The 13,764-nt window shown below is 36.7% G+C and overlaps 1 protein-coding gene across 1 annotated transcript; it reads left to right on the forward strand.

Annotated features, from left to right (window-relative positions):
* The first annotated feature begins 447 nt into the window (after positions 1–447).
* Positions 448–13,237, forward strand: LOC138338430 (uncharacterized). The gene is made up of 6 exons (XM_069289389.1): positions 448–587; positions 7,625–7,781; positions 9,710–10,090; positions 12,293–12,439; positions 12,860–12,971; positions 13,056–13,237. Exons 1-6 carry the CDS (start codon positions 448–450, stop codon positions 13,235–13,237), a joined length of 1,119 nt encoding a protein of 372 aa, XP_069145490.1.
* Positions 13,238–13,764: the final 527 nt, after the last annotated feature.

Here is a 13,764-nt window from a genome sequence, read left to right on the forward strand (position 1 = left end):
CACGCCCCCCGCGATAGTTCTTACTTGCGGTGAGGACGGTGGCCGGCTCCATAACAGCGGCTTCTCGGAGAAGAAGTTTGCTCTCCAGATCCACGTTGACTTCTTCACTTTTTTGCCACGAGGAGAGAGTAGCATGGTAAACGGGTGTTGGACTGATGCGAACCGCCTGTTTAATGGAGGAGTAAGCTGATGGGAGCCCCCGAACGACGCACATGACGAGATCTTTTTTCGGGAATGATTTCGTTCACGGTGTCGAGCGCTGTGATGATGGTGCAGACCTCGTGTAAATACTCCGCCATAGTTTTCGTGCCTTTGGTAATTGTGTGGAGATGATCACGCAATTAAAAAATATGAGAGTGGAAAATTGATGCATAGCGTGTTGCGAGGGCCGTCCACAGGGCTGAAGCAGTTGTGTAGGATCGGACGTGTTTCTGAACCGTGGGAGAGATGACCGCAATCAAACATGATTGGATCTGGCTATCCACGGCTTTCCAGGTGGCATGGGCCGGATTGGTTTTTTCTAATTTGTCCGTGGCAGTGATGACTGCCGGCGGCGGTTCTGAGCTTCCATTGCCGTATTTGAGAAGGTAATTGGCCTCAAGGGCTGTAAGAACGGTGATTTTCCATGTAGGATAATTTATGTCTGATAATTTTTCGAGAATTAGGGCATGAAGATGCCTGAGAAGGAGTTTAACGCCACAAGGATGTGAATCGAGAGGATCCACCTCGGTTGTCATGGATGCCACCACCCAAGAGAAGAGAGGGAACGATCGGTGCCCTAAAGAGAGAGAAAAACCTAGAGAAAAGAAGATCTAGGTTTTCTGGCTCTTGATACCATGAAGGAATATTGATTGTATTGAAGTGTTAACCTAATAAGGGAATACATGACAGATATATATAGAAGATATAGGAAGGAGTACTAATCCTAATAGGACTAGGATTAAGGAGTACTAATCCTAATAGAACTATGATTAGTACACAATAAATACTAATATTATTTAATACTATTTATTTAATACTATCTGTTATTATATTCCATCAATCTTTATACCATGTTCCACTAAAGTAAGAACCAAAATGTGTTGATGAAATGTTATCACTGATTTAAAATGAGTGTTCACAAGACAAAACTACTCACAAGAAATTTGAAAATATTAGATCCACACAATATGTTTTAATAGAGTACAAGATGTTTAAAAATAATTTTAATCATCTATAATATTTTTTATAATTTTTTTTAAGTTTGTGGATTTCCTTATTCAAATACAAATATGTATTATATATTATTTTGTCATCTTGCATGTTTTTTTGTATACCACTTATTGAATTATTGTTTTAAAAAAATAAAAAAGTAAAACTCATGATTGATTTTATCACTAATTAAAAACAAATCCAAAATATGAAGATACATGTAAAAAAATTGCATTACAATTTATGTTGGTAAGCCTATTTATGTAAATGCTAATCAATGGAATTTCTTGTCTAGGAGATAGCTGCTCATACAATTTCAAATAATATCAAATAAAAATAAAGATATATGTCATTGATTAAAATAGGATAACTTTATAAAGAAAATTAATTATTTAAAATGTAATCAAATAAAAATAATCACAAAAATAAAATAAACTATGCAAAGCATTTTTAAAAAATTAATCAGCCAATTGGATTATTTAGAAATATCCAAAAGAAAAAACCTTTTTTAAAATCACCGTAAATATAGTCTCTATTTAATTTAATATACAACTAAAATTTGTAAAAAATTTCAAGAACTTTGCTTTGACTTGCATCTTGACTTTTAGATTTCACTCTTAACTCCTTTTACATTAACCTCAACTTTTCTTCAATTGGATTATGATTTTGATGTTGTTGATCTCATGTTTATTGATGATTTGATTATGTTTAGATGTATCTTAGAGTGTTGATATCAAATAAGAAACATGGTATATACTTTGGAATTAGTACATATATGTGGTGAAAGAATGCGGTGAATTGGCGTCCTTAACACTCCGACAGACTAGGGGCGCCATATCCCAAACATCATAGGCCAAGTTGGGACGCTTTGTATGGTGCGGCACCCCAAGGCTGTAAAGAATGAGATTGTCGTTTGGGGATATGGGAAGCACGGTGCCCGAACCTTGTACCCAGGTGTTGTGGACTTTTCTCCTTCGTTTTTCATTTCAAAACCATCTAAATATCCATGGTTCTTTCCCCAAACACATAGGATCATTGGTACCCTCAATATAGAATATATTTAACTCTAAAAACAACTTAGAAAATAGAAATCAAATCAACAATAGGCATTTAACAACTCAACCAACAAGAATTTGATAATATTCATCAAGAACTTTACATATTAACATGTAAACAACTCACCAATCACTGATTTGAGACAAGTTTGGTGTGTGGGTTAACTGACCCAATACTGAAAGATCTCACATACCTTTATAGGGATAAGCCCCGAAGAATTCAATTCGCAAAGCTTGACGTTCTTAAAAATTCTTGAACTGAACTAATTTTTTTTACGCTAATAAATCCGTAACAATGAATTAATTAAATTAGGTAAGAAAAAGAGAACTTGGCCCTTCCCAAATTTGGATTTGATTTTCCTTAATTCAACAGTCAAACATATGAACGACATTGCTTACTCATACAATATCAAAACTGAGCAAACTCCTTGGTGTTAGAAAAAAAGGGTTGTCCAACCATACGTGAAACAACTCCTAACTTATCCTGATCAAGGATTTATGATCGTTTGAAAATTACCAAAACATACTTTTCTAACTTCGAAATTTTTCCAAATTTTTCTTAATCTTTACAGAAATAAATACTATTCCTTCGGTTCGAAGGTTCATAGGTTCGTAGGAGGAACCTTATGTCGTAGGCCTTCTTTCTATTTCCAGATTTTAACCTCTCTTCTAGTTGTATGTAGTTGCGAGATGTTAGTATAAAAGATATTGTGTACTAATAATATTCATTTAATGTGCTCAAATAAAAAAATTAATGATTTGTATAATTATATTATTGTCATTATTGTAATTATAATTATTTAAATATATTATTATGTGCATGATATAATTTAATAGTTATTTTTAATTCCAAAACTATTACATTTTCAATCATCTGCGCAACGCGTAAGCGCGCATAAAAGTAGTATATTGAATGTATTGCACTATTTACTACGAAATATATGTGCAACACACATGCTCGAAAACTAGATTATTATAAAATATAACAAGTAACCCATAAAACACAAGTAAAAACAAAATCAAAAGTTAGATAATTATAGAATTTGTAAAGCAAAAGATGATTTAGTCTTTTTGCTTTAGGGAATTTTTTATTTTACACCTACATACCCTAGAGTAGATTACTATAATAGCAATGCGAGTAACCTCTATGAGCAAATAATAGTATCTTCCTGTTTCTTCTAAATGTAATTTCCTCCATTCATTTATGTCATATATTAGATTTTGTCAACTTGAAAAGTCAATAGGCGGTAAATAAAAGAAAATCAAAAGAATGATCAATCCTTGTTAATTAGGTTTTAATATGAATTTTCCTTTGTTGATATATTCTTCTCTTGTCGCCACTCTATAAAACTAAAACTATCAAATCTTATAAATCATTGTCAAAATGTTTGACATTTATCTTTTTTATTTCTTCCTCAAATATTCATGATGTTGAGGTAGAACAAAAAAAGTACAAACGAATATTCAAGCATTATATGCTATTTGCTTTTGACAGATGGTCGCATTGAATTTTTTTAAATCGAACTACATAATATTAGTAACTTTTATTTATGAATAAATGTACCAAAAATTTTAAAATCAAACTACATAGTTTAACATTAATTTTTGTGTTTAATTCTTGAACTCCCTCCCACCTTGCTGGTGAGGGTTCGATTCCCCATTTTTTATCTCTATTCCCCTGCACCCCAATTCATTTAAAAAAATTATTAATAACTAAATTAATAAAGTAAAGAGAGAGAGAAAGGGAGATAGAGACAAAGGAGAAAATTCATCTTAGAACAAAATAACTTTTACGTACTTTTATTGACCTTTGTTGACTACAATAAAAAGAGAGATAGTAAAAATTTAAGAATAATCAAACGAGCTCCTTTTTGGTTCACTTTTACTATCACTATAAAATCCTTATAATTACATTATTAACTATAAATTAAATAATTACCTTTAATTTTATTTTAAATTTAATGAATAGATATGAAAAGTCAAAATGACAGTAACTAAACATTCAATTGGCTACTAATTTTCATTTTTGTTTTCTTAGATTTTTAAGTAATAGGTTTCTGATTATCCATATAAATTTTTTATGATATTTTATAGCTCCACCCTTAGATTTTCGTTTTTAAAATTATTTAAAATTTTCATCTAAGTAAGATTTTTTTAGGATTATATAATGGAGAAAGATTTGACAGCCTACTAGAAAGAAATTTAGGCCATGTAAATTCTAAGTTTAACAGACCTTAAGAACACAAAAATGAATACATAAGCAAAGCGGTATACCCATATAGTAAATTTTAAGGTGAGAAAAATTACTAAGTGTTTTAAAAATATTTTACTAATTACTACGAAATACATATACAACGCACATGTCCGAAACCTTTTTTATTACAAAATCTGATTAGCGATCCTTTAAAAAAATGCATCAAAATACTCCAAATATTCAATAGTTAAGAAATAAGTTCATCTAAGTATGAATCGATCTATTTAATTGAGTACATTTTTGATATTACACCTACTTAGCGCAGAGTCAATTACTATAATAACTATGTAGTAATCTTTATCAGCAAACAATATGTTCTTCCTATTTGTTCATGTCATGTAGTAGACTTTGTTAATTCGCAAAACCAATAGAGAGTCATTTAAACATAATCAAAAGATTGATCAACCCTTGCAATTCAAGGCTTCATTTCAAATTATTTTTTGTTAATCTATCCTTCTTCACTCTACATAATTGAAATTTTCATAACACGTAAATCAGAAGCAATATTTTTGAGATTTATCTTCTTTTGTTTATTCCTTCAAATCTTTAATAATTTTGGGATGGAGCCTGCAACACCACATATTCATAACGACACAAAATGCAGAGCTTGAGAACATGATTGTGCCACCGACGTGGCCCACCCACGACCTTTGGTTTGAACCACCCGACAAATCTATAGAAAATCCTCGACCAATGATCGGATCTATAGACCACAGGTGGAACCACAGTCCTTGGGTCGTGGTTCAACTCACAGCTACCAACTTCTGATAAAAAATGACAGATTGACAGGACAGACCAACAGTCAGTTCACGATCTAATAATCAATCTCGTCGGCGGCTTCTTTAGATATTAAGATAGGGACACTTTAATCTTTTCCCCTAATTGTTGGACATCTAAACTATGTTTTTTAACCCCTAGCTACGTAGTTTTAGTCAGTTTAAGAACTTACCCTAAGTGATTCATTAACCAAAATTTATCAAACTATATTAAAAGAGAGTAGAAAAATTCGAACCAATCCTCAACTTGAACGCAACAATTTATCTTTAGTTTCAGCCTTGAGATTGAAGGATTTCTCCCCGAATTCGTCATTATGTATGTGGTACTTCACTTGTGAATTGCTTTCATCCACTAGGTCCCTAGAATTCAGTCAGATTGTTGATAATTTATATCATATTTGGATCTAGGTTTCTAGAACATTAGATAATGCTGGGATTTAACTGTTATAGTATCCTCAATTAGATTATAATAATTTTGTAATACTATTACTTAATACTTTCATGAAATTCAAAATCCTATTTGTGTAGATTTATTTAGTTCATGAATTACATTTGTTAGGTTAGTTTCAACAGATATACATGGTGCAGTTAAGAATGTTCCATAGTATTAATTTAAATGTTACAGTCTTAGATTTTCATGTCGGAACATTGAGTTATCTGGTATTTCACTAATGTTGTGTATATATATTCAAATTTTGAGTAGTCTAAAACCGAGTTTGTTACGGCTCAACATACTCATGATCGTTGATTTAGACCCATTTTGGGATTTATTTGGAGGGATTTTATATCCTCAAATGTTTTTTTGTACCAATAATTGATGTAAAACCTTTTATTTCCACGTACTTCGATTGAGGATTAAATATTTTACTCTAACTTGCAAAAATGAATGAAACGAGCTTATAAAAAGAAGAGATAAAGGCCTAGTAATCGCCATGTTCCTTCAACAAGTAGAGTAATAGCCTCCTGACCGCCTAAAGTTCCTCTATGGCATGCCCTAAAGGAAAAATTCAATTTGGCGAGAGAAAGGATACGTCAACGTGTCTCAGAATATTTCCACAATGTAGCGTTTGACCGCCAAAGTTACAGAATATCAGGATCTTAAGGCCAAAATAAAAACATGATGGGAAAGACAAAAGGGCAAATTGGCTAGCATGACTTACAACTTTGAATGTAACTTCACGACATACTTTTGGTGACCATAAATACAGTTTCAAACATAATGTTTAGTATCAAATTTTATTTGTAATAGTTATTAGAGTAACTTTTCTGTTTGAACTTTGAGTACTGAGACTAACTTTTTTTTAGGTTTGAAGAATTGAAATTTTTCTTTTTTGAGAAATTGAAAGTGGGTGTTTGATATTTTTCAATTTTGACCTTTGTAAGGATAAAGTTATTCTTATCTAGTTGATGGAAACACAATTTGGTAACGATTTCTATATTTTTTTATGCCTAACTAAAACTACAATTCATAGGGGATGATTATGTGGTGATTTAGGTTGCGGATATTGCTAAATGTTACCTATAAAGGTTATTTAAAAGTGATCTCAACATGGAATTGTGCTTCAATATAAAGAATTGTAGTAGAAAATGCAGTTCTACCTTCATGTTTTTGTCTTGCACTAGAATGAAGTACTAAAACAAAGATTAATTGATTTATGGTATTTGGGTGTAGAGTTGTCATAAGTTTAGCTCAAGAGAGTGAATTGTAAATCCATTTATACACATTCAACTGGAGAGAGTGAATGAAGTAAAGCGTAAACTTTTCTTATTTATTTTGATGTTGGTCTTCGAGACAAATAATCTTGATTCGGTGTAAATTATACTGGAGAATTTTTATCCCCACTAAAGTCTAGCTAAGCCACTGATTTAAAACTATTTATTAATAGTTGCAATTACCAATTTGTCTGCATTAGTGTATAATAGAGTCACAACTCAAGAACTCATCTCAATATTATTAATTTTGTGTTAGTCTCTATTGTTGTAGCCGATAGTTAAAATCAAAACACCCTCTTAGTTGTCACTTGCGTCAAACCCTTATTTTAAATCATGTTTTTATTCATTAATGTCTATTCCTATGATTGAATTGAACATATTCCTACTTTATTATTGAATATTAAATATGTACCATCCCTCGGGAGTCGACCCCAACTCATTTAGTTGGATTACTATTATGATTAGCAATTATTGAAACTCATAACTGGTAGAAGTGTCCATAAAACACTAATCTAGATTGTTCCACTACCGGGGAGTGGTTTGGGTTAAGCTTCTTATTTAAGTTGAATTTTGTTCTGGTTATTTATAGTAGGATCTGCGTATATTTAGTTTTTGTTTGCTTGTCTGTGTTTTAGAATCAAATGTATGAGAGTGCACAGAAGAAATGGTAGCCAAGTGGGACATGAAGACGACATCATCAACCTCAACAATTTAAATGAGCCTAATGGTAATGACCTTCATCTTATAAGCAGAATTGGGTCAATTCGCTTTCAACCGGCTGAAGGGAATGTGGTGATCCATATTGCAAGAACCATGTTGTATATCTTGTTATTACAAGTGTTGTTTGATGGTTTATCTCATGAGGATGCCATGATAAGTTTGTCACGACCCAAAACGTAGAATTAGGGGATCGGGTCTCATGAACCGACACGTAGAATTAGGGGATCGGGTGTCACGAATCGACACGTAGAATTAGGGGATCCGATTTCACAAACCGACACGTAGAATTAGGGGATCGGGTGTCACGAACCGACACGTAGAATTAGGGGATCGGGTGTCACGAACCGACACGTAGAATTAGGGGATCGGAGTGTCACGTACCGACACCAGGAATTAGGGGTTCAGGTGTCATGAACCGACACGTAGTAGTAGGGGATAAGAGTGTAACGTTCCGACACCAGTATAATAAAGAGAATGAATCTTGAATTATGTTAATATACTCAAATTTAAAGAACCTATTCCCCAAATGAGTATAGTGTGGAGGCTTGAGTCCTCATAGATGTGCCTGGGGTTGTGGACAACGGTTATGGTACTTGTTGTTGTCACCAGTTGAGTATGGTAGTCGATTTTATGTGATTATCTGATATATATTGCTTTCTATTTTTAGTTGGTCGATGATACCTACTCAGTACTTGTGCCTTGTACATGCCCCTACTTGTAATTTTCTTCCTTGTTATTTGTGGAGTGCAGCAAACGTGCCATCGACTTCAACTCGTCCTCAACTCTAGCAAGTCGTCATCACGTCAGATTTCAGGGTGAGCTATTGTTCCTAGCTTTGATTGGATTCTCTCTCATTCATGTCTTGATGTCCTTGAACTTCGGACATGGACCATCTGCTTACTTATTTTAGCTTCCTAGATACTCTTAGATTTAGTAATTTGAGGATAGAATGCTCTTGTGGTGATAACTTCCAGATTTTTGGAATAATAAGTATTGTGTTTTAGAAGTTATTTAATCAATGTTTATTAATGAGCTTTAAGTCTTCCGCATTATATTCTGTTTCTTATGGTTGAAATGTAGGGGTTTAGATTGGTTTGTTCACTCACATAGTAGGATAAGTGTGGGTGCCACTCGGCTTATTTTGGGTCATGACAAACTTGGTATCAGAGCATTAGGTTCGTTGGTCTCATCACACAAGAACGAGTCTAGCAGAGTCTTGAGGAACGGTAGGGGGACGCCTTTACTTTTTTTGACAGGCTACAGGAGTTTAGGAAAATTCCATTCTTTCTTTCTTTCGTACTATTACTTGGATCCAATTGGTATCTAGGTGATACAAATTGGTATCTTACCATCTTCACTCTATTTCGCAGATGGTTAGAACTAAAGCAACAACCACACCAACACCAACACCGGCAAGATAGGATGCGTCTGAGCCAGCCACTGGGGCTGTAGCTCGAAGAGGAGCAGTGGCAAGAGGCCGTGGTAGAGGTCGCGGGAGGACGTCCTCTAGAGGAAGAGGACAAGCACCTGGACCATCTAGTACTAGGGTGGTGACTCCTCCACCGACTGAGGAAGTAGTAAGAGAGGGTGAGGAAGGGGAGAATGAACCAGTGCAGAATGAGGAATTACCACCCTAACCTATCCCAGAGATGATTAACTAGGTTCTTTCATATCTTAACGGATTATCTGATCAAGGCAAAACGCCTCCAGCGTTTTCTGCACCCGCACCGCAGGTTCCGGGAGTACAACATGTAGCTGTTGTGGCTCCCCGCATGGATGCCTCATTAGAAATAGGCACGTTTCCTCGATTGACTACAGGGCCTAAAATGACGATTGATTAGCACGAACTTTTCACTAAGTTCTTGAAGTTGAAACCTCCAGTCTTCAAGGGTGATGAATTTGAGGATGCCTATGATTTTCTGGTTGATTTTCATGAGCTGCTACATAAGATGGGCATAGTGGAACGATTCGGTGTTGATTTTGTAACCTATCAGTTTCAGGGAAATGCCAAAATGTGGTGGCGATCGTATGTTCAGTGTCAACCAGCAGAGGCACTACCTATGACTTGGGCATCATTCTCTAGCTTGTTTATGGAGAAGTATATACCCCGGACCTTGAGGGATGGGAGGAGGGATGAATTCCTGAGCCTAGAGCAAGGCAGGATGTCAGTTACTTCTTATGAGGCCAAGTTTCGTGCATTATCCAGGTATGCCACCCAGCTTTGCTTCAGTCCACAAGAGCAGATTCGCCGTTTTGTGAAGGGATTGAGGTCAGATTTGCAGATTCCAGCCTTACAGGTTGCTACTGCAACAAAATCCTTTCAGGAGGTGGTAGATTTTGTTATAGAAGTGGAGGGAGTGAAGCCAGACGACTTCACCATGGCATAGACACCTAAGAAGTTTCGTAAGGGAGGTGAGTTTTGTGGGTCTTACTCCAGAGGGCAGAGTTCAGGAGGTTACCCAGCCTGACCTATTCAGTCCTCACTACAAGCTGTAGCTGGGGGTCGACCGCAGACCGGTCAACACTTCTCTGAGTTTGGGGGTTATCCCCAGACTCCGTCGTTCTCACAGAGACCTATGCTTGAACCCAGAGAGTGTTATGGATGTTGGGAGACCTGACATATTAGGAGGTATTGTCCAAAACAGAGTTACAGACACCCAATAGACTGAGGTAGAGGTTGTCATGGAAGAGGCCGCTATTCTAGAGGACGGGGTGGCCAAGGTAATGGAGGTCACCAAATAAACCGCGGTGGCGGGCAAACTGGAACTACTGCAGCGCAACATGGTAGGGGCAACGGGCAGACAGGTGATAGGGTCCATTGTTATGCTTTCCCTCGGAGGTCTGAAGCGGAGACATCTGATGCTGTTATCACATGTACCCTTTTGGTTTGTGATTGCATGGCTTCTGTATTATTTGATCCTGGCTCCACATTTTCATGTGTATCTTCCTCATTTGCTACTAGTTTTTATTTTCATTGTGATTTGCTTGACATGCCTATTCGTGTTTCTACTCCGGTGGGTGAGTGTGTGATAGTTGAAAAGGTTTATAGGTCTTGTCTTGTGTCTTTTGTGGGGAGCAATACTCATGTAGACTTGGTTATCCTAGAAATGGTTGACTTCAATGTAATTCTGGGTATGACTTGGCTTTCTCCAAATTTTGTAATCTTAGATTGTAATGCTAAAACTGTAACGTTGGCCAAGCCTGGGACAGATCCGTTAGTATGGGACGGTGACTACACTTCCACTCCAGTTCGTATCATCTCCTTTCTTCGTGCTAAGAGAATGGTTGGTAAAGGGTGTTTAGCTTTCTTGGCACACCTCAGGGATGATATTACCCAAGTACCTTCAATTGAGTCGGTTTCGATAGTCCGTGAGTTTCTGGATGTGTTTCCTGCAGACCTTCCTGGTATGCCACCGGATAGGGATATTGACTTTTGCATTGATCTTGAGCCGGGTACTCGCCCCATTTCCATACCCCCTTATAGAATGGCTCCCGCTGAGTTAAGGGAGTTAAAGTCCCAACTTCAAGAGTTGTTAGGAAAAGGCTTCATTAGACCAAGCGCTACCCGTTGGGGTTCTCTTGTTTTATTTGTGAAGAAGAAGGATGGAAGTTTTCGAATGTGCATACACTACAGACAACTGAATAAGGTAACTATTAAGAGCAAGTATCCTCTTCCTCGCATCGATGATTTGTTCGATCAGTTACAAGGTACTTGTACCTTCTCAAAAATTGATTTGAGATCTAGTTATCATCAATTGAAAATACGGGCAACGGATGTGCCAGAAACTGCTTTCCGGACCAGGTATGGACATTATGAGTTCTTAGTAATGTCTTTTGGGTGTACGAATGCCCATGCTGCTTTCATGAGCTTGATGAACGGGATTTTTAAGCCATATCTGGATCTCTTTGTCATTGTATTCATTGATGATATACTGGTATACTCCAAGAGCAGAAAAGAACATGAGGTGCACTTGAGAATTGTATTGGAAATTTTGAGGGAGAAAAAGCTTTATGCCAAATTCTCCAAGTGTGTGTTTTGGCTAGATTCAGTGTTCTTCTTGGGGCACGTAGTTTCTAAGGATGGAGTAATGGTGGATCCTTCTAAGATCGAAGCAGTGAAGAGTTGGGTGATACCTACTAATGTTATAGAGGTAAGGAGCTTCGTTGATTTAGCTAGCTACTACCATCGATTTGTCAAGGGATTTTTTTCTGCTGCTTCCCAATTGACAAACTTGACTAAGCAGAGTGTTCCATTTGTATGGTCGGACGAGTGTGAAGAAAGCTTTTAGAAGCTCAAGACTTTGTTGACTACTACACCAATTCTTACTCTCCCAGTCAAAGGTAAGAATTTCATTGTTTACTGTGATGCATCCTATTCTGGTTTGGGTGCAGTGCTAATGCAAGAGAAGAATGTAATTGCTTATTCTTTGAGGCAATTAAAGGTGCATGAACGTAATTATCCAACCCACGATTTAGAATTGGCTGCAGTAGTGTTTGCATTAAAGCAATGGAGACATTATCTATATGGGGTTAAGTGTGAAGTTTATATGGATCATCGTAGTTTACAGTATGTCTTTACTCAGAAAGATTTGAAATTGAGACAGAGGAGGTGGATGGAACTACTTAAGGACTATGTTATCACTATCTTGTATCATCTAGGAAAAGCTAATGTTGTGGCGGATGCTTTAAGTAGAAAGGCAGGAAGCATGAGAACTCTAGCTCACTTGCAGGTTTCTAGACACCTATTGTCTAGGGAGGTTAAAACTTTGGCTAATGACTTTATGAGGCTGGAAGTACAAGAGAAGAGAGGATTTTTGGCCTGTGTGGAGGCAAGATCTTCCTTTCTTGACAAGATTAAGGGAAAGCAGTTTACTGATGAGAAACTGATCCGGATTCGAGATAAGGTATCGCGAGGAGAGGCTAAAGAAGCAAAAATCGATGAGGAAGGTGTATTGAGAATTAAGGGAAGGGTATGTGTACCCCGCGTCAATGATTTGATTCACACTATTCTTACAGAGGCTCATAGTTCAAGGTATTTTATACATCCTGGTGCAACCAAGATGTATCGTGACCTAAAGCAACATTTTTGTTGGAGTAGGATAAAGTGTGACATTGTTGATTTTGTTGCTCAATGCCCGAATTGTAAGCAGGTAAAGTATGAACAACAGAGGCCTGGACGGACCCTTCATAGAATGCCCATTCCTGAATGGAAGTGGGAGAGAATTGCAATAGACTTCGTGGTTGGTGTTCCAAAGACAATGGGTAAGTATGACTCTATTTGGGTGATTGTTGATAGATTAACCAAGTCTTCTCACTTCATTTCGGTTATGGTGACTTTCAATGCAGAGAAGTTAGCCAAACTTTATGTCTCAAGAATTGTTCGATTGCACCGAGTTCCACTTTCCATTATATCAGATAGAGGTACGCTGTTTACTTTTAAGTTTTGGAAAACATTGCATGCTGAATTAGGTACTAGGTTGGATCTTAGTACTGCATTTCACCCTCAGACCGATGGTCAGTCTGGGTGAACGATTAAGATTTTGGAGGATATGCTTCGTGCATGTGTGATAGAGTTTGGTGGTCATTGGGATAACTTCTTACCCTTAGCAGAGTTCTCATACAACAGTATCTATCACTCAAGTATTGATATGGCCCCATTTGAGGTACTGTATGGGAGAAGATGTAGGTCTACATTGGGTGGTTTGATGCATTTGAGGTTAGACCTTGGGGTACTAACCTTCTGAGGGAATCATTAGATAAAGTGAAATGCATTCAAGAAAATCTTTTAGCGGCTCAAAGTAGACAAAAGGAATATGCAGATCGAAAGGTTAGAGACTTGGATTTTATGGAGGGTGAACAAGTCTTGCTGAAGGTTTCACCCAAGAAAGGGTGATGTAGTTCGGTAAGCGAGGTAAGCTTAGTCCGAGGTACATTGGTCCATTTGAAGTTCTGAAGCGCGTGGGGGAGGTAGCTTATGAATTAGCCTTGCCCCCAGGACTGTCAGGAGTGCACCCGGTATTTCATGTGTCTATGCTGAAAAGATACCATGGGGATG

Source organism: Solanum lycopersicum, chromosome 9 (genome assembly GCF_036512215.1).
Source record: "Solanum lycopersicum chromosome 9, SLM_r2.1".
NCBI classification, from domain to species: domain Eukaryota; kingdom Viridiplantae; phylum Streptophyta; class Magnoliopsida; order Solanales; family Solanaceae; genus Solanum; species Solanum lycopersicum.